At 40.3% G+C, this 21,065-nt stretch overlaps 1 protein-coding gene across 7 annotated transcripts in view; it reads left to right on the forward strand.

The window, feature by feature from the left end:
* The window catches only part of pip5k1ca (phosphatidylinositol-4-phosphate 5-kinase, type I, gamma a), a 48,311-nt gene that overhangs the window by 7,865 nt on the left and 19,381 nt on the right, over nucleotides 1-21,065 (forward strand). For all 7 annotated transcript variants that reach the window (XM_034880982.1, XM_034880983.1, XM_034880987.1 and 4 more), the window contains exons 2-6: nucleotides 12,880-12,911; nucleotides 14,331-14,417; nucleotides 14,938-15,068; nucleotides 15,450-15,567; nucleotides 17,993-18,145. In XM_034880982.1, the coding sequence (XP_034736873.1) occupies nucleotides 12,880-12,911; nucleotides 14,331-14,417; nucleotides 14,938-15,068; nucleotides 15,450-15,567; nucleotides 17,993-18,145 (521 nt within the window). The remainder of the gene's footprint in view (nucleotides 1-12,879; nucleotides 12,912-14,330; nucleotides 14,418-14,937; nucleotides 15,069-15,449; nucleotides 15,568-17,992; nucleotides 18,146-21,065) is intronic.

Consider the following 21,065-nt stretch of genomic DNA (forward strand, 5'->3'; position numbering starts at 1 on the left):
AGTACTAAAAAAAGTACCTGGTAGCAGGTCCCAGGGACTTTTTTTCGTAATGGAAAACCAAAAAAAGCAAGTAGACCCAAGGCGAGTCGAGTAGATACCACGCAGTGGAAAACCGCCATTAGAGCGTGCGCCCCGTGTAGGCTGAGTCCTTTGCAGTGGCCCGGGTTTGAGTCCGACCTGCCGTGTGTCGTCCCCCACTTCTCTCCCACCTTTCCTGTCCATTCACTGTCATTATCAAATAAAGGGAAAAGCCCCCAAATATTAATGATAAAACAATAAAAATAAAATTAAAGTGATTAACTCATTTCCTTTTTTTTAATCGGTGTGGGACTAGTTGACATAAGGTGTCTGTCAAAGTTGTTGCCCTATGGAAGATTTAATAGCTTTTCCCCACCTTTTATTCCACCTAGACTCATTCTGTACCTACTGTAGTGACTTTCATTTTATTTATTAAATAGACATACTGACGTAGAAGCATGTAGCTCGTCGCCTTTCATTTGTGAAACAGCTTACATTTAGTCAGTAGGCTTCTGTCCTTTATGCATACAAGGAAGGGTTGTGCAAATAAAGAAAGGAGATAAAGCAGGTGCTGTTACGGGAGAGGTGAGGACAGGACCCAAATGCAACAAGAGACAGCAGGCAGGAGCAGTAGTACAGCCGTTTATTGTGACACACTCCAGTTCAATGGCAAAATCCTGGCCACATCCAGGAAACTCCGGGAAACAAAACAAAAGGTCCAACACAGGTCTGGGGTTCCACTCCGGGAAACAAAACAAAAGGTCCAACACAGGTCTGGGGTTCTGGAGGCACAAAAACAGGGAGCAGTGAAGGGAAAAGAAAGCACAGAGGAACAGAGACACCTCACGGACGAAACGCTGGGGAGTTTATCACAGGAGGCAGGCGGGGACGTGCACACGGCGACACAACATAAGGATCTGGCAAGAGACAAAGGAAACACTGGGGTTAAATACATGAGGTAACGAGGTAATGGGGAGCAGGTGAGACATCAGGTGAATCACATTAGGGCGGGACCGGACAATCGGACAAACAAAGTGAAGCTAGACAAGACAAGACAAGACAGGAAGCTGACTATCAAAATAAAGCAGAAGTAGAACAAACAGACACATGGAAACAAGACAAGGCCAGGAACACAGAAGCACGGAAAAGACAGACAAAAACACAAGGAGGCCAAAGACGGGAAAACATACACCCAAACAAAAACCCCAAACCACAACAGGTGCACAGCCTTATTAAGGGAAGGTTGTAGTGCACAGTATTGTTTGACCTGCTCACACTTGTTTCCGGACACAGACCTTCCCATAAAACAGAATGATTATGTAATAAATGTCCAAATCATTTTCCTAGTCAGAATTGCATTGCAGTAATAGTAAATACAGTACTTGTCAATAAACACTACTATTCATATTTGACATGAATGATTTCTATTTCCATATACATTTTCTTTTCAAACTTGCTGTTCTCAATGCTGTTTAATCCATTTAATTGTGTTTTAAAGATGTTGCAATTATATATTAGAGAATACCAGGAGAGAACCAGGCTCTCTCCACAGAGAGCTATATATGTTTCCTTCATTTGTTGACATTGTGGGGTCAGCGTGGAGAAGAAGCTTCATTTTCTTCTAAGGTCTGGAGCTAAATCAGCAGCTGCATGCTGTGGTATTTGTTGCATTGTACTTTACCGAAAAAGGCCAAGGCTGCAGCCTGCCCATCAGTTTTTCTGTGCCTATTCATAATCTGTGGAAATAATTTATCTTTAAAACCACAGGCAGTGCCGCCTCAAACTGTGCATAAGAGATAGAGGCAGCTTTCTGTAGCTAGGATGGTGAATGAGTACATTATGTCAAAGTGTCCTTGGGCAAGACACTGAATGTTGTGTTGCCATCGGAGTATAAATGTGTGTTTATCTGATGAGCAGGTGGCACGTTGTACAGCAGCCTCGGTCACAGTGTATGAATGTGTGTGAATGGTGAATGGTTCCTGTACTATGTAAAAGGGCCTTGAGTAGTCGAGACTGGAAAAGCTCTATAAAAGAACAGTCCATTTACATTACATTTACACAACAGCCAGATCATCTGCACTGTGTCTATTCCGATGGCTGCCTGCAGAGGTGGTCTGTATGGCGTAGCATGTCTAAGTTTATGCTACGACATGCTAGCTAATTTCCACCGGTTGCAGAGCGGCTGCGGATGGGCTCCGCTGCGTGTTGGCTCTGTGCTCCGCTATCCGTTAATACCCATCAGGTCTGGATTGTTACGAAACTGATGTGGCCATGACTGACAGCTGAAGTCACAAGGACCCACAAGATTTCGCAAATTCATCTAGAATATAGAACCACAAAAACAACAGGAGTAGAGGGGAAACAATTATCTGCTGTGTTCTCAAGGTGTAGTGCAGGAAGATATGATCCGCCTTGAGCACGGTCTATTTTATTTTGAAAACAAACCAGATGTTTTATTTGTTTCTGTGCTCGATTTTCTGTTCCCCACTCAATCAATGTATATCTTCTTTGTTTTGGACATGTACAGTTGAAGGTGTGACTCCTCACACCATTGGACAAAGTCTTCTTCTCTGTCATTTTTATACTGAAGTTGCATAAGAGTTTGAGCACTTGTGTTTGTGTGTGTTTTTTCTTCTGGAAGGACAGAGCTGTTTTTAGCTTTGCCCAGAGAACCCGGGTTGCTACTACCCTTCAGGAGCAGCAAGTGTGTGTGTGTGTGTGTGTGTGTGTGTGTGTGTGTGTGTGTGTGTGTGTGTGTGTGCGTGTCAGCTTCTATCACTGTGGTGCTCATACTATTCTGTAAGGATTTGGCCGAGCAGCTAACAAAACCTCTCTTTGCATCTCTGCGCTTTCAATTTCCATTTCAAAGTCTGCTGAGCTTTCAGGCCTCTCTGAGGAAAAATTACACTTTCATACCCACCTGTTCCATTAGTGTGATCTACAGTGTGAAATGAAGCTGTAACTGCCGCAGCCTCTCGTGAACGGCGGTGAGACTCAGACTTGAGCTCATCGCTTCTGTCAGTAACTGCCAAACCAGTCATTTCATCGACTTCTCATTGTCAGTTAGAATGATAAATAGGTGGATTTTGATGGTGAAGCATACTGGCAGGTTTGTCATTTTAATGATGTTTACATTTTTACCCGAAGATCTTTGTCATCCTTTCACCTCTTCATAATACAGAATACAGGCATTTCCCGCAGTCATCCGTTAGAACAGAAACAGAAAACTTTACGGTTGCATTCTCCCTAATACTGAGGAGAGCAGAGAAAGACTACAATCCCCAAAATCAGACAGACAGACGGTCTCTGGACATCCACCTGTCCTTGCATTGTTGCCATCTTATCCTGATAATCCAGACAGTTAGTCTAGCAGCCTGGAGAGAATGGAAGTAGGATTAGTGGTAGTAAAGTAACAGTGACTGTGATTGAACTGGATTTGCTTCTAGGCTTTGGTCTGCGTGTGTGTCTGTCTGGGTGAACCACAGTCAAGCTTGGCCAACTGGAGCTATGGGAGCGAGGGTGTCTGTGTGTAGCTCTGAAACGGTGTTAAACCTATAGTTGTTGGTCTGTTTTGGAATAAATTGTTTTGTTTGTACTGCTCTGCAAAGGTGTGGCATCTTAAGAACATCAGTGGTGCTTGCTCTTTGTGTTTTTCTGAATTAAAGAAAAGTAAAATCAGTACAGTTGCTGAAGTTTCTCACTTGAAAAGCTTTTGTTTAATTTGCATGCAATTGCATCCTAGATCATAAACCATGAAACTAAATGAATAATCAATCATTCAGTGTTAGCTCAAACTCAAATGTCAATGTTTTTGTATTATTTTAATTATTTATTATACAGAGTTGTATTGACAAAAGCCAATATTTGTATTGAAAAGCTGTAACAAGCAACTATTACAAATGATCAGGTATCAAAATAGCATTACTTTCCTGTTAATAGACAAATTAGTTACTTAGCAAGTCTCTTAACTTGTATAAAGAACATACTATTAGACATCCATTATTTTTTAGCTCAGACGGTTAGTTGCTAAAACAATCAATGGATGGATGATCAAGTAATTCTTTAATTTCAACAAATTCTGGAACCAGCTTCTCAGGCTAGTTGCTTTTCTCTGTTTTCTATGAAAGTAAACTGATATCATTGGGTTTTCCACTGTTGACTGGAGAAAACGAGGAATTTGAAGGCATAAGGAGGACATTGTGATCTGCATCTGTCACTACTTTCTGAAATTCAACAATAAAAACAAATCAACAGATTATTTTATAATCAACATAATTACTTGCAGCCCTATTGTATATCTCCCCTTGTAAATAAAGCTTCTTATTTTTGGACCTTGAAGCACTTTTCTTTCTGTATGCAGACTGTGTTGTGCATTGCTCATTACGAAGCTCCACGCTAAATGTCTCAAAGGGAGGTTTTTTGAGCCAGCAGTAAGCAGGAAGCTTTTTATTAAGCCCGCATGCTTTTGCCTGATGCCATTAATCTTAATGGATGACTTGGCATAGTGAAAAGCCTTCCCCTCCAGCCCCTGCTTCCGCCACACATTCACTGTATTATACAAGTGTATGACATGCACTGACAGCAGAGGACGGAGCAGCTTTCCCCCCTTTGGTGCACAGCGCTTTGTTTTGTCAATCGGAGGACCGGGAACCTTTCAGGGAGAAGGTTGAGGATGCTTCCCGGCACCTCCGCGCCGGCTTAATATGTGTGTGTGTGCGCTCGCGTGCGTGTGTGCGTGCGTGTATGTCTTTGCCTGTTACTGTGTGTTAGCTTCTGTGTGTGTTTATATGCAGAAGCAGTAAGGATAAGCTGTGATTATTTTGCCAGAGTGTCATAATTGCCTGAAGCCTCTTTGAAAAGCTTAGCATTAGGAAGTTGATGACTCCTTAATTATAAGTGTCACCTTTCAAGTACCCCTCTACTGATCGAATACGGGAACGGTCATTTTAGAGGAATTATTGATACACAAAGATAGAGCACATACAGATATCTACACAGGAGTAAAATGAGTCACTGAGTATGTTAACATGTGCGGTTGTGCCAGGCTTTTAGAATATCCTGTTCATGTGTTTGTGTATGCTAACATCATGTCCTAGTTACAGAAACACTGACAAGCTCAATTGCTGGTTGGGTTGGGCTGGATTTCTCTGAAAGAAACCAGGATATTGTGGCATGTTACATTACATCTTTCTTGCCAAGAGTTAGATGAAAAAGTAGAAATCGCATTATTTTGCATTTGTTTTATTTGTACGCAAACAGAATTATATGAATGACAAGTTGTGGTATTATGGGAGTTTGGAGCTGTAACACCTTTTGATGACTCACTTAAGTCTCTGCTTGTTGCTTGGCAACACATTTTTTTGAACGTATAAAAAAAACAAGAAATAAAAGTTTAAATTGGTGATCTTTAGAGATTCTGATAGGTGGATTTGGTTACTTTACATAGAGCCAGGCTAGCTGTTTCCCCTTGCTTCCAGTCTGTATGCTAAGCTAAGCTAATCATCTAATGGCTCTTGCTTCTTATTTAATTTCCAGACAGTAAAGTGGTATCTTCTTCTGTCGAGAAAGTAAATCACAAAATGTTAAACAATATAAAGATTAAATGTTGAACTGAAAGTGTCACACAATGTTTCTCCATTACTTCTTATAAGATACATACATTCTTGACCAGTGGACAACGTTAAAATGCATAAAACAACAATAAAACAAGGCCGGTTAATTTTCAAATTTTGTGTGTGTATGTGTGTGTGTGTGTGTGTGTGTGTGTGTGTGTGTGTGTGTGTGTGTGTGTGTGTGTGTGTGTGTGTGTGTGTGTGTGTGTGTGTGTGTGTGTGTGTGTGTGTGTGTGTGTGTGTCAAGTAAACATCATATCCTTATTGATAAGACTACTGTGTCCAAATGTACTTAGTTAGGCCTCTTTACTGCCTCCACTTTTCCATTCTGGGCCAGAGACAGGATGAAGATCACACATACTGAATGGTGTGCTCATGGAAAAACACACAGCCCGCTGGCTACTGAGATCAAGGGTGGTATGGCTTGATGACACAGATTTAGGATCAGTTTGCCTTCCCTCGGTCTGAACCACAGCCATCCCTATTGCACAACTCTCCTGTGTAAAGTGAACTAGGCTGAGGTTAACCATAAATTAACATATTCTAAAATAAGGAGGTCCTCCAGTCTGTCCAAACTTCAGCAGCATTTAGCACCAAAGAGAACAAATGACTCTGGCCTCTAAAGCCCTTTTTAACACGGCATTGTATGGCCCGGCTCGCTCTAGTTTTTGTTGTTGATTTTCCATTAGCAAAAGGTGTGGATAGTATCTGGTACTTTCTTTGGACCACATTGATCGAGGTTCCAAGTGACCTTATCCAATATTAGAAACAGTGTATACCACTGATTGGTCAGGGAGAACAGTCACTAGCCTTACATGGGACATCTTGCACATACCCTGGATTTTTAAATAGCTGAGCTACCGTCAATAGCATAACTTTATTCTCTCAAAAGCAGCTTTTTAAAATTGGCAGCCTGCTTCGGTTCTAATCCACAGCAAACAGTTCACTGTTTACCGTCAGTTAAACTGCCTGAAAACAACACTAGGCTGCAACAGTATAACCGTACAGACCTCTACACACATAAGCCTGCTCAGTTATATTTTATAACATGGCTCAGCCAGATATTTTTCCGTTCTCAGCTGAGATGGACGGCATAGGCTGGTTTTTACTTCATAAATTAGCCAGTGTCGAGCAACCTTCAGCTAGCGTCTAATCCTGACAAAACACCACGGGAAATCTCAGCCCACATGCACGTTGTTTAAACAGAGCAGCTAAAGGGACAGCCACAAGTTAGCAGACTTCCGAGTTGTCACTGCACCGCCTTGGCTCTCCACCTGGTGTGTGTGCAAAGGCCAGCCCCTGATGAAACAAAGCAGAGCGAAATGAGCTCGAGACACTTAAGAGCCTCTCACTGAGCTGAAATTGAAACACACTGCGCTGCAGCGTGTGACTTTCATTATAAATATGATTTGCTTTTAAGGATTCTGTCATTCTGTAGTACTGTGTGGGAAAAAAGTCAGAATCCCACAATTAAAAACCTACCCAATGAAGAAATAGTTCAGTATTAAGGTCCTGCCTAGGGCTAAGCAACATATTGATATTATATCAATATTGATATATGAGGCTAGAAAACTTCTTAAATTTTGGATATCACAATATGATACAATTGTTGTCTTTTCCTGGTTGTAAAGGCTGCACTACAGTCAAGGGATGCCATTTTCTGAACTTTTTTCTGCAGATTGTTCTCTCTGTTCTATTGTATGCCTTTACCCAGTCAATATATCCACATTACTAATGATTTTTATCTAATTGTGTAAATATGTTGTGGAAGAACAAATGGTCAAGCCGACATAATTGCAGCAAAATTGATTTTGAGGAATTTGATCAAAAATATTGTGATATTTCATCTTCTTCATATCGCCCAGCTTTAGCCAGCCTAAATTAATGCTATCCTGTACAACTGACAAAGTGTGGACATTCCTAAGTTTGGTTGGTATTTAAAGTCTTCAGGGAGTTTCGCATTGAAGATGATGTCATGGCAGTTTCACGCCGCGTCTCTATGGTGATCAGCCGAGAATCCCGCCTACACTGAAGGGGTGGAAAACGAAAAGAGAAAGGTACTGGTACCAAAAAAAAGTGAGTTGAGTTGAGCAAAGTCATAGGGGAAAATGATCACTCATCTCATCCTCACGCCGTTGTCAGAGATAATATTACAGTCCCACAGCATTGTTCACCAAGCGAACACTGAGCTAACCGTGTTTTACCCCACTTTTAATTAAGCAGGCTGTCTTGTTAATGTCCCTGCTCTTCAAAATTGACAGAGTTATGGATTTCTGCTTTCTATAGGTCAGGCCAGATGCCCTTTGATGAGCAATCACTGCTTTGTTGTGTCGTAAAAAAATCATAAAAGCACATCAATAGTAGCCCCATCACTTAGCCTCTGCCAAGATAACAAGCATCTCAAAGACGGCCTCTTACTTAGCTCATCCGCAGGGAGTCCCAGTATTGAATTTGTTCCAATCAGGGTAGGACTTCGCTGTCAGTAAGACACATCAATGCTGCCTACAGTGTGTAATGATGTGTACATAGGTGACACACCCAAGTCGTTATTTGTTTTAGTTTAATTTTGTTGCCGAGATTTACTAAGCTGTCAATCGGCTGTTTTTTTGTTGATGTAGATGAAAAACAAAAAGTTTATGTTAATGAGTGGGTCAATAGTTGTAGCTTGTATGCATTGTGTATCTGTGAGTTGTATCATATACTTTATTGCGGTGCAGCTTTGCTAATCCCCCTTTAACAGCATCAGTCTCAATAATGCCACACCAAGGGGACCGTCGGTCAGAGGTCCAAGCTGGGCTGGCGGTGGGCGGTGATCTCATCCAGTACACATAGAGCTGTCAAAACCTGACAAAATGACGTTTGAACGTTCCTTCTAAAAACATATACAGTAGGTTCAACCAATTGGAATATCAATTTTTTTTTTTTTTTTTTTTTATTTGATTAAGATCTGTAAACGCGCCAATCGTCTATTTTTCAACTTATGTCCATTAGTTGGCAAACGTTGGCCTATGTACACCGAGATATATAACTACTTTGTATATTCTATGTAACTGCTAACTAAGACTACAGGTTTTAAGGCAATGTTTGTGTGTGTTTGTGTGTGTTTGTGTTTGTGTTTGTGTGTGTGTGTGTGTGTGTGTGTGTGTGTGTGTGTGTGTGTGTGTGTGTGTGTGTGTGTGTGTGTGTGTGTGTGTGAGCAGATATATTTGACTGTGTATTTATGGAGCTAGAACAGTGACAGTAGCCTGTGGTATTGAAAATAAAATTTGACATTGACTGTTGAACTGATATATAAAATACAAACATCAAAAAGTAAAAATCTCACAAATCCTATGATAATATTTCACTTAGACATTTGTTTGCATCATGATGGTTTTTCAATGTCAATCTAAATTTTTTCTTGATGTCTGTGTCTTTCAGTTACAGTTATTTGTTTTTAACGCTGTCAAGATTTTTACAATCTTACTGGTTTTCAGGTTCAACTTTCTCTCCCTGTTTTGGCGTAGGGAGGAGGGGCCTGTTCTAGCCCAGGGCCAGGACACAGAATCTAATGCATGTTATTATAACACCTCTGTGTCACAGTCAAATTCTTTTAATGAAAGTGTGCCATAAATATTTAAATCCCCTGTAAATGTTTCGCCTGTCAATCATTTAAAAGGGGGACAAGGTCCAGAGAAGAAAGCAGAACCCTGAGTTGGCTTGTGATCTGTTTTTTTTTGTAAGAGTAGGCTTCTTAGGATTCTGCTCTCATACAGCAGGTTTGGACAAGAATTGTTTGTTTTTATAAGTGTTAATGTTGCAGAAAAATTAGACCTACTTCATAAACTGCTGTGATTATAGAGCTTGTACTTGTGAGAAGAAAGAGGACCATATGTGTTAATAAAGAGTGGGGAAGATAAACACATTGTGAATGTACATCCACATGGGCGTTGGCCATCGAGTTTATTATCAGACATTTGAGTGTTTTATTACAATTTCAATGAACAAGTCTTCATTGGAACACTGAGTTGATATTTCTTCATATTACTGTGGATATGATAACTTATACAGTAATACTTTACAATGTAACACTAATTATGTAACATTCATCTGTATTTCAGAGTAGCTCTTGTTTTAAGGAACTCTGTATTCAGTGATGAGCTTTTTGATTTAAAGCATATAGTAAGAGTAATTGGTATTGGCATCAATATTGTTTTGTTTTGCACCTGCCCTTTTCCTGTGCGTGTTGTGTTTGAAACAAACATCGGCTGACCATTTTCATTCTCAAGGGTTTATACTGCGGTTACAATTTTGATGAACAAATGCTCTGTTAAGCATATATACAGAATGTGGTATAACTATGTGGTTTATCAATGATGTGTAAGATTGGTGTTATGTAAATTAGCAACAACCAGGGACTGAGCTGTGACAGCGGCGTCCCATGAGCAATGTGGGTTGAACATGTGATCATATATCCTGTGTTTTTGCTTCAGCTCCATGGTTATAGGCAGCTGGTAATGGACCACCCTCTTAAGGGTGGAAGAGTGGGCCATTAAATTAACACCGAGTAGTCCGACTAGGCAACAGTCTCAGCTAGAAGCTTTTTTTGTAAGCGTCTATTTGTTTTTCCCCTGAAGAACTCTTCAGGCTTCTGTTTGCAGCATGATGGTGGAGTAGGAGCTATTTTTTTCTCATGTCCTTATTGTGAAAGCCTCTTTACATGGTCCAGGATGAAATCACTTGGATACCTGTTGAAGCTGAATGAGGGTATGCTATTACCATTGATAACATCACTTCAGACTTCTGTGCTGCTAGGTAGAGGCATATTTCTGAAGATGGTTTTCACAGTTTTTGCAAGCACTCTGTATTTTCTAAACCCCTGCTTTCTATCCCATGATATCGCCTTTCTTTGATTTTCCTCTACATGCTGTACTATACTGTCATCCTCTTTATGTCTCTCCATTTCTGGCACCGCCTACCAAGAGCCTGGGTCGGTCCGAGGTTTCTTCCTAAAAGGCAGTATTTCCTCGCCCTTGTTGCACAGTGGCGCAATTGCTTGTTCTTGGGGGAATAACTAGAATTGTTGGGCTTTGTAAATTATAGAGAGTGGTCTAGACTTACTTTGTTTGTAAAGTGTCTTGGGATAACTCTCGTTATGATTTGATACTATAAATAAAATTGAATTGAATTGAATTTCTGTTATGTTATAACTCTAGCGCTATAGAAATAGCAGTAGGGCATCAAGGCTGTGCCAAAATGTATAATCCCGATATTTTCATAGCTCACAACTCACAGCTTGTATATGATATTTAAAAAGGCGCTATGCAGTTTTGGCCATTTCTTCGTTGTTTTCTCGATTTTTGCTCGCAGGTTTCTCCATCCCTACAACTTCATAATAGATATTTGGCAGTTCCTATAGTTACTTGTGTCTGACCCCTCCCTCGGTCAGTCTGGTGTTTCTTCTTTCTCTGTTCCTCCGACAATGCTCTCCTAGCTTTCTGCTTCTTTTTTGCCGGCTCAGCCATGACAATAGTGTGAAAAGCTCCATCGCTACCTTGTAGCCGGTTCCTGAATGGGGGTATGTGTGCAGTGCCATTCGGTACATCAAGAGACCTGATATCACGCGATACTTTCTGACGTTAAGGCTGGTGACTCACCCGCCGAAAGTTGCAACCGTGGTTTTCAACGTGCACATGTTGCACCAAAACAAGTTCCTTGCTGAGGCTACTTTGCAGCGGCACCGTGGCTCCCACCCCGGAACATTGCCTGGACTAGCCAGACCCTCCTTTCTGGAATATAGTTTGCAGGCAAGTTTTATTTATGTATTTGTTTTTTATTAATTTATTTTTTGTTTTTTATTCATGAATGACTTGGGCAAGGAATATCTGGATATAACAATACGGTCATCTATCATATCACACACACAATTACATTTGAATGTGTACAATATCGCCCTTTATAAAGGTCAAATAAGTTGGAGAAATGGAAGTAATTGTAGAACTGTTAACACCATTATAATTAGGCAGCAAAGCACCCACTTTGAAGCCATCAAAGCCAGTTTACTGAGTGCTAAAACCCTCTTTCACAGAAGACATGTTGGACACAGTAGGAAAAGCCCAGTAAAACGTTGTGAAAATAGTCAAATGAATGTTGACTGAATTCCATTTAGCTGCTTCAGTTAATAAAAACACACCTGAGCTTCTCCTACTATGAGAAGTCAAAATGTCGGCTGTAAAAACAAAGGCCTGTTATGTGCTGTATCTGAAATTCATCCTACCAAACTTATATTAATCATAAACTATTGCCTGTCATACACAATAATAGTAACATCAATAATTAGGTCTGTTAAGAAGAAGTGAAAGAACAATGGAACGTAAACACATAAAACTTGTGTCTGCCCAAATATTTGATCTCTTCACTGGTATTTGTATCCTAATTCATGTATTCACAAAAGTAAAATTGTTGTAAACATATCTCTATTGTGTGATATTGGTTATGAAGATCACTCCTTTCTCTCGTCCCTTCTTTCTGTTTCGTTCCACTTTTCTCATTTGCTCATTTTGTGTTCTCTCTTTCTTGCCCTCCCGAGCCTCGTCTCCATTATTATACTGAGTGTTATACGTCTATAATTATTCATCTATTTCAGGCCTTTCTGGTGCAAAACAGTCCTCCATCCTTTTACTGTCTACATCCTGTTTCTAATGTGCTTTTGTTAGTCTAACTTTTGTGAATCACATGTCAGGCAAGATCAAATTAGGTTTGTAAAGAATAAGAGCGTGTGGTTTACTCCCGCTTCAGCAAACATAGCAGATTTAAAGTTTGCAGAGCCGCTTTTCCATGTTAGTTTAAATTTAAAATCAAAGACCAACTTGAGTAAAAGGGTGTCTGAGCTTTTTACAGTCCAGCTGTATGCATGCTCATGTATGCTTTACACTTTACATTTTAAGTGGTGGCCGGACCCAGCAACAGACATTGCCGTCACAGCATTGCTAAAAAGGCATTAATTCACACACACACACACACACACACACACACACACACACACACACGCACACACACAAACAGGGCTTGGTGCTCCTACGGTTCCTCTAGCTGACAGGCCACTACTTGTGTTTGACACTGTTATTACATAATGTTGGACTGCTGTGTCCACCCTTTGGTATTTGTCTTTGTCACTGAGAGCACTAATAATGCTGAGTAATGGAGTCTCTTTGTCTCAGAGCAACTAACAGTCATCTCTGTCTCTCTCCTCTTTCTTCCTCTCTCTCAGATGCTGCTGCTAGGAAAGCCTTCATCACAGAGGTGAGCTACCTTCTGTCCCTGTGATCATCAGCTCTGCAACACTTCTCTTTTTAGTTCCATTTTGAGCCTTCACATCAACAACATGTAGTTGTAGACGCTAGTGAAAGCACTAACCCACAAAGGTTTGATCTGAGAAGCTTAGACAAGTAATATTTACTGTACATAATGTTCCTCGCTTGGTGCATCAAGACTGGCACAAAGGTCAGTGCAGTGCAGTGATTCCGACTTTTAGACTCACTATTCAATCCAATATTGATTCTTCAATTATTCAGGTTGATTTGTTTGTTATTTTAACATCCTGTAAAGATGTATGTGTATGTTGTGTGTGTGTGATGTCTGTAAGGTACTTGGACCTTGGGGCTCAATCAAGTATCTATAATGTGATTGCAGAGACATTTGATATAAAAAAAACAATTGAATCGGTAGAGCTTGAATTGGGATTCAAATACAAATCAATTTTTTTGCACACCCCTACTGCAGACTACAAAGAATCATAAAGTGTTTAAATATTGCTTTTGGTATTTTATGTCTTTGCAATACAATTTGCCGCATATTATCTCAGAGCATAACTCTCGCCAAAATGCAACCTAGGGTCTTTTTGTGAATGTACCCGAGTCAAACTTTTATTTATAACCATGAAACATGAAACACAAAGTAAAGAGCATGGTTTAATGTTGTGTCGAGTCTTTTTAGTGTTTTAAAAATAGTGATTTGATGTAATCATAGTAGTACCCCTAGCTCTACCATTCAAAAGGCCATCTGACCGAAAACAAGAATAGGCTAAATCCTAAAAGTTGCCCTTTTGTCCTAATTATACTTTTAAATGAAAGTTTGACTCTGGTACGTTCACAAAAAGACCCTAGGTTTCATTTTGGCAAGAGTTACCCTTTAATCCTCAGAATTTAGTATATCCCATCCATGTGGGACCCACAGCTACTGTACTGTACATTAAGGTAAACATTAGAAGTAGAAAAAACATTTGAGTCTGCTAAAGCCATATCATTTCTGCTTAAATGCCAGTGTAAACCAAAAACTTAATGAACATTACACACAACAAGACCAGAAAAATTTACATCAAATGTACGGGTTTGATAACTAAAATATCCACTGCACTTGTTTTAAAAAAATCTGATTAGATTCCAGAATGTGCTTTCAGACCTCATGATATACACAGTTTGAGTTAGATTGATTAAGAAGGTAAAGATCCACTAATTAAAGAGACAAAGTTTGCGTTTTGCTTCAAAATGAACCCCTGGTCTGCTCCGTGAAAGTCAGTTCATAACGTTAAAAGCTTAAAATTGCTCTCTCGTGCATTAATACTGTGTCATTCTCCAGTTGCTAGTATTTGAATAATCAATGAACAGGTATAAATGCTCTGGTCCCCATTATACAAGTTTCTCGCTCTTTTCTTCTCGCCAGATGCCCTCATCCTCAGGCCAGCCGGGTCAGGGAAAGAAGATTGGCCACAGAGGGGTGGATGCATCGGGGGAAACTACCTACAAGAAGGTACTGAAGACAACACATGCCTGTATCATCATCTGCAACAAAAACACAGACTGAAAAACGGTTTTTACCTGGCTGCTAACAGACTACTAAACTCAACTAAACACCACTAAACTGGGCTTTGCTATGCCAATTGTATATAATACTATTCATTAATTAATTTCCAAGTGAAATACATCACATAGTCGTATGGACAAATATTCAGCTGGAAATGATTTAATCTGTTTTTTAAATATGTTGCTCTATTCAATACCCTGTTTTTAATAATTATACGGAGCCATACTCGTAACTTTTTTTTCATGCTTTACATTTCTGATTTTTGCTGAATGACAAGAACATTTATGTTGAATCTTGAATTTATTTATCATATTAAAGGTGTTAAATGGTAAAACCATGATGCATGTATTTTTTCTCTTCAAAATAATCTGCTCCAACTAAGAGTAGGACTGTTCATTGACTGTGAGGGTTCAAGAAAGGGTATTTATTTCACTGTACACATCTCTCTTGGCCTTGCTCTCCGCAGACCACATCCTCAGCCTTGAAAGGTGCCATCCAGCTGGGCATCGGGTACACAGTGGGCAACCTGAGCTCCAAGCCTGAGAGAGATGTGTTGATGCAGGACTTCTACGTGGTGGAGAGCATCTTTTTCCCCAGGTCTCTTCTGCAACCAGACACTGAAAAAAAGCATACTGTAAAAATTTAGTATGTTTCCAGTACACATATGAATAATACAATATTAAAGCATATTGCTGAAACGTTGTTCTTAACCTACCTGTTAGCAGGGTCCAACAGCCAATGGCTGGTAAAATTTGCAACTGGCTGGTAGATTTGCTTCACTCACCAGCCACAAAAACAATAGTAATCCATTGGGCGGCTGGTAAAATTAGAACATTCACTAGCCTGGCTAGTATTCATTGGCTGGTGGATGAAAAACAATAAATAGTAACCCTGCCTATTGGATATTTATGTGAGAAAAATGTAAATTTGATTACTCTCTTCTCATCTTCTGTGCTCTGATTGTTTTTTGAACTTCAGTGAAGGCAGCAACCTCACTCCAGCCCACCATTTCCCAGACTTCCGCTTTAAAACGTACGCTCCCGTGGCCTTCCGCTATTTCAGAGAACTGTTTGGCATCAGGCCAGATGACTACCTGGTAAGATCTGACTGTGTGTGTGTCCCTTAATGAATACAGTGAATTATTACCACATGCTTAGAACTAAATGGTACAAAATGAAAGAAAATGTTGCATTGAGCTGGCGAGCTATGGTAGATATTGAACTACTAACCTCAGTAGTAACTTTGCATCAGCTCAAGAGAGAGCAATGGAGAGGGATGTAGGTAGAAAGGGAAGGGAGGCCAGACTGGGAAAATACAATAAAGCACGCAGAGTAAATTAACAGAAAGGGGTGTCGACAGACATTTTTATGAAGGATTTAATAAAGATGACAACAGCAGGAGAGAGCTGAGAGCGGAAGAACGAGGATGAGAAGCCATGAAACAGCCCTAGAAAGAGCAGAGGGGAGGAGAGAGGATGGTTGAAGGGCGGGGAGGAAGTTCTGCAGCTTGTCACCCTTCATCAGCGTGGAGGACCCGCAGGCTGCGTGATTCACCGCTCTGCCACGGGCAGCAGTCTAGCAGAATATACATGTATACACTGTATACTGCTTAGTCATTTTTTCTGCGTGTTCCATGTGCTTTTGCCTTTAATGCATGGGCTCTCCAACCATGTGGAAACATCCTGCCTTGTTTCTGCCTTCTCTCTCAGCCAGCCTGTGTTCACTCCTCCCCAATATGGGCACATCTGGGAACTTGCACGTTATCACCATCTTGCCAGCAGACTCATTTTTAAGATTTTGATTCTAGGTACACTGACGTTACATGTACCTAGGTAAGACACAACAGATTATCTTTCATCTTTCTTCCTTTATTCTGCTTACATCCATTTAAAATCACTCGCTTATTGGTCGCTTGGTCTTTAGCCACTTGTACTACCTTTGGAAATACTGAATCTTAGGGGGGTCAGGGTGCTCTAATTGGTCTAATTAGAGAACATCCTAAATTAGAGGACTCAGGCTCTCTGCGCGGTGTTTTTTTTAAGGGAGACTCTGAATCTCTTTGAGATCCAGGAAAGCTGCCCTCTACCTGATTCTAAATCGAGACCCCTTGTGGCAGTAGACCATTTTTAAAATAATAGCCCAGTGCGGTCAATTGAGTATCACATTACATCATGGTAGTAGAGTAGGTAACGTTCCAGAAGATTAGTCCACCTCTAAAAGTGTTTTTTGTCAAAGTTTTAATGAGGGATTTGGGAGGAGTATCTGGGCACCAGAATGTTCTATTTATTCATTTATGTGTAAAATGTTTAACATGCACTTCGTGTAAACAGGATTGAGTAAAAAACTAACACTGAGGGCGTATCATATGAGATTTTAAGGTGTTAACATAATGGGCCGCGAATAAATATTTTTATTAAATCATTGCAGAATCCGGCAGTTACATTTTTATTATTTGTTGTGTCTAAAAAGGTCAAAAATAGTGACAAATATCTATTTACATTCCACAGTCCAAGGTGATATAATAAAGTCAGTTGTTGTATTTGACCTGTCTAAAACCCAAAGATGTTCAGTTTAATATTATGTACATCAAATGCTCACATAGGGGAGGCTAATTATTATATTAGCAGGAGTCAGGTCTGTGTATTAAAAAAAACTAGATTTCAAAAGTCATTGTTCAACATCTAAATGCATCTAATCTATAATAGCTTCCTTTTTCTTCTACTGCAGTACACCATGCACTGTGTATCTTCCTCACTCTTTTTCTTTTGCACACAATCTACTTTATACCCTCTTTACTTCTCATAATTTTGCCAGAATGTGCATTCATGTGTGCTTCTGCACGTCTCTACACAATTAGTGTTCTTGTGTGTGATACATTTATTTGATTGATTTCGGACTTTCATAGTGTACACGTGTCTCAACGTGCGGTTTGTGTTTGCCGTCTATTTCCTTTTAGTTTTTTTTTTTTTAAAGCACTGCAGGCAACAGTGTTGGGAGAGTGCTACTGCATATGTGTGAAAGGTCAAGTCCAGGCATATTTTAATGGATTGATGTTGACCAATATAAAGCCCATCCTTTCTTTACTGTACTCTACTACAGCACGTTGCTCCACACTGCGAGCATTTGGCCGCACATGTAAGTGAAAATTAAAGTTTGAAAATGTGCAAAAATATTTGGTCACGTCGCTGATTGCCTCTGGGCTAACAGCCGGGTTCACTAACTCCTGTTGTCTCTTCTCTCGCTTATTCATTAGCAAAGTGCAAAGAATTCAGGCAGCAGCTTTTCATTTTTAGCCGGCGCAGGGCATCTCTTTACTTGGGTTCTTAGGTAGTGTTTGGGTTAATATCAGAATATTTTGTACCCACTGTATGCTGAGATTAACAAACGCAATCTAATCTGCAATATCAGATCATTTTTTGTGGTTATTACTTTGTTTAGGATTTCTGATGATTTGCCAAGTACTTTTGTCTTACTGTGTGTGTCCGTTTGTGTGTGTTTCTTTGTTTTTGTGTGTTCCTGCAGTACTCCCTCTGTAATGAGCCTCTGATCGAGCTGTCTAATCCTGGAGCGAGCGGCTCGGTCTTCTATCTCACGAGGGACGACGAGTTCATCATCAAGACTGTGATGCACAAGGAGGCTGAATTCTTACAGAAACTACTGCCTGGATACTACATGGTAAGCTGTGTGTGTGTGTGTGTGTGGGTGTGGGTGTGTGTGTTGTATTACTGCACCTTAACAATGGCTTTCTGGTTCAGTAGTTTTTGTCTTTTCCATTCCATTCACACATGCAGGGTAATGCATGGTGAAAAAATATTCCTCATGCGTACAAAGCTAGGTGCTCAAACAAAACACATATATATATAAAAACACAGATTCAGATTGAGTTTTGAGATTAATTATTTAAAATAGGAACAGTGCATTATAGCCTGCGGCTAATTTACATCTTTAGTCCCTTTAGCAGGTTGATGAAACAAAAACAAGTTTCAACACAACAACAGACTGTACAAAACGGGGAGAAGCCTGTCAGCGTTCACGTAGCTTGGTCTGAGCAGTGCACACTTGCACACACATTTTCATTTGAAATACTGACCTCCCCCTCCGATGTTCTTGTTTTGAGTCTTATTTTATGTAAGAACCTGGAAGTCTCTCTTCCGAGCATGACATCCTTCTCACACAAAGCAGACATATCAGCTCTATCCTCTCCAACTGGAACCTTGGGCCATGCAGTTTCATAAGAGATTGCCGGTGTGTTTTGCACAAGCCTGTGCCAACAGTACCCTCTCCTCACCCACGCCACAGTCTGCAGGCTCATTCTGAATAGATTTAACCAGCAACAGCTCCATGTATGTCCATGCTACTATTCCAGCTTCTTAAGGCTCACGGCCTTCAGCCTTGTGTTTATTCATGTGGCGACAACCGTGGCCAAAGATCCCTGCAGGAATTCATTTAATCATTTATGGAACGTTCTCAGCGCATTTACCGTGACCTTTTCCATTGGTCTTAAATGCCCTGAAGCATTTTTGCAGGTGTAATTAGTCAAAAAAATAGGTTTAATGAAAGCAGAGAGATTCGGGGTCATGTATTGTGGCTGTAGCCCGAGGCCAGAACAGATGAACTGAGGAAAAGAGACAGAACCGCACAGACAGACAGGGTTAGCTGAAACCCATGCCAAGTTAACAAAGAGGAAAAAACACAAAAAAACATAATTATAGATGCAATTAGACTCACAGAAACAACAACATAGAGATGCAAAGAACAAAATAACAATGCAAGCAAAGCGCTGTACATGAAACGGCTAAATGTAGTCAAACAGGCTCATGTGTGTATGTAGCAAACCGAACAGACAACACACAGGCTGTCATTGGTGGAGCTCCTCGTGTCTTCCACAGCTGACTGGCTGATGGTGGTGGGCCGGCTGAGGTGTCTGGCTCTGGGCAGCATACAGATCACAGTGACATAACCAACTCCCCTGCTGCCACTTCTCTCCCTTGTGTGTATTCACCCTTCTATTATACGCCTAGTCTTTCCATCTCCTCTCACGTTTTAATGCCTTATCCCTCTCCCCTGCTGCTATGACGCTCAGTGTAATTTATTTCCCTTTATGGCTCACTGTGCCTGCCTCATGTTCTAATCTGCTGTTTCTACAGCTTTTCTTTCGCACTCATATTCACACTCTTCTCTCTCTTCTCTCCTTTCCCTCACGTGTCTGTGTTGTTGGCTCGACACGGCTCTGCCCTCTTCACATTGACAGAAGGGTCGTGTCTGGCTAAGGGCAGAGGATGCTCTCTCTCTCTCTCTCTCTCTCTCTCTCTCTCTCTCTCTCTCTCTCTCTCTCTCTCTCTACCAGTTTCTCTCATTTGAAGGTCACTTACACAAGTGCTGAGCCTTATAGCCATACTTCCATATTCATTCTTCTTTTTTTTCCTCCTTCTGTTTCTCTTCCTAAATGCTGTGTGTTATCCCTACATGGATATTGTGTGTAGATATAAAATATGCAATAGGACAAGGGTTTGATTGGTGTTATTTAGAAATGGTTGGTGAATGGGATGTCTAATGGAATGCATGTGGTGTCAGATCAGATGCACGAGGTGAGAGTCCACTCTCCCAAATACTGAAGAAGATCCCCGGTTGTTTTCTGCAGAAAATACCTAAGATCTTTTGTTTGAATAAAGATCTTATTGCAGCATCTGGTCTCCCTGAAAATTCCTTGATTTGTAAAATCGGCCGCTAAAAAATCCACAACACCACCCTTTCTTTCTCTTCCCTTTCATCTCTCTAATTTGGACTGAGCTGGCCCAGGGCCGCAGGTACAAGCTGGTTTTTAACTGACTACCCAGCCTGACTAACCTCATTTGTTTGGATCGACAATTAAAAATTCAAGAGACTTCTGTAGACAAGGCAGAATCATGTACTCAGCCATGTTTAAGTTCATTTTGTTATTGCATTTGTATAAGCAGAAAATGTATTGTAAGTTTGGTTTCTTTATTAATGTTTCACCTATGCTTTAGACATTTCTCTGTTCCTATGGGGTGACATTGTCTTGCCAGTATTGTATGGTATGTGCTCGTACTTCATGCTACATTGACACGGTTATCAATCTGATTCAAAATGTCAAGTGATTTGTAGGGATGCAACAGTTATTGTCATCATAGAATAATCAGCCAGTGCTTTTGTCAAGTAATCAGGAACTTATTGGGTCACAAAAATAGGTCAATTAGCTAAAATCAATCCTCAAATTACTTTTTTGGTCTGATAAACAGTCCAACTCTAAAACATATTTAGCTCATCATAACACAAGACAAAGACCACTCTCCAAACCATTACAACTGAGCAGCTGGAACCAGAGAATGTTTGGCATATTTGTTAGAAAAAATGACTTTTTCAAATAATTAATGATCACAATAATTGATGACAGTAGAAATGTAATCACAGTTCTAACGGGAACACGTCCCTGTTTATAGCACAGTGACTTCTCTGCTGTTTGCTCTCTGCTATGTTAGATTTTCTGATGCGATAAATAATGGCTAATTGTGTGTGGACAGTGTGTGTACACTGACAATTGTGTGTTTATTAGTTAACTATTAGCAGAACATGT

The sequence above is a fragment of the Etheostoma cragini genome, chromosome 9 (assembly GCF_013103735.1).
Source record: "Etheostoma cragini isolate CJK2018 chromosome 9, CSU_Ecrag_1.0, whole genome shotgun sequence".
Taxonomy (NCBI): domain Eukaryota; kingdom Metazoa; phylum Chordata; class Actinopteri; order Perciformes; family Percidae; genus Etheostoma; species Etheostoma cragini.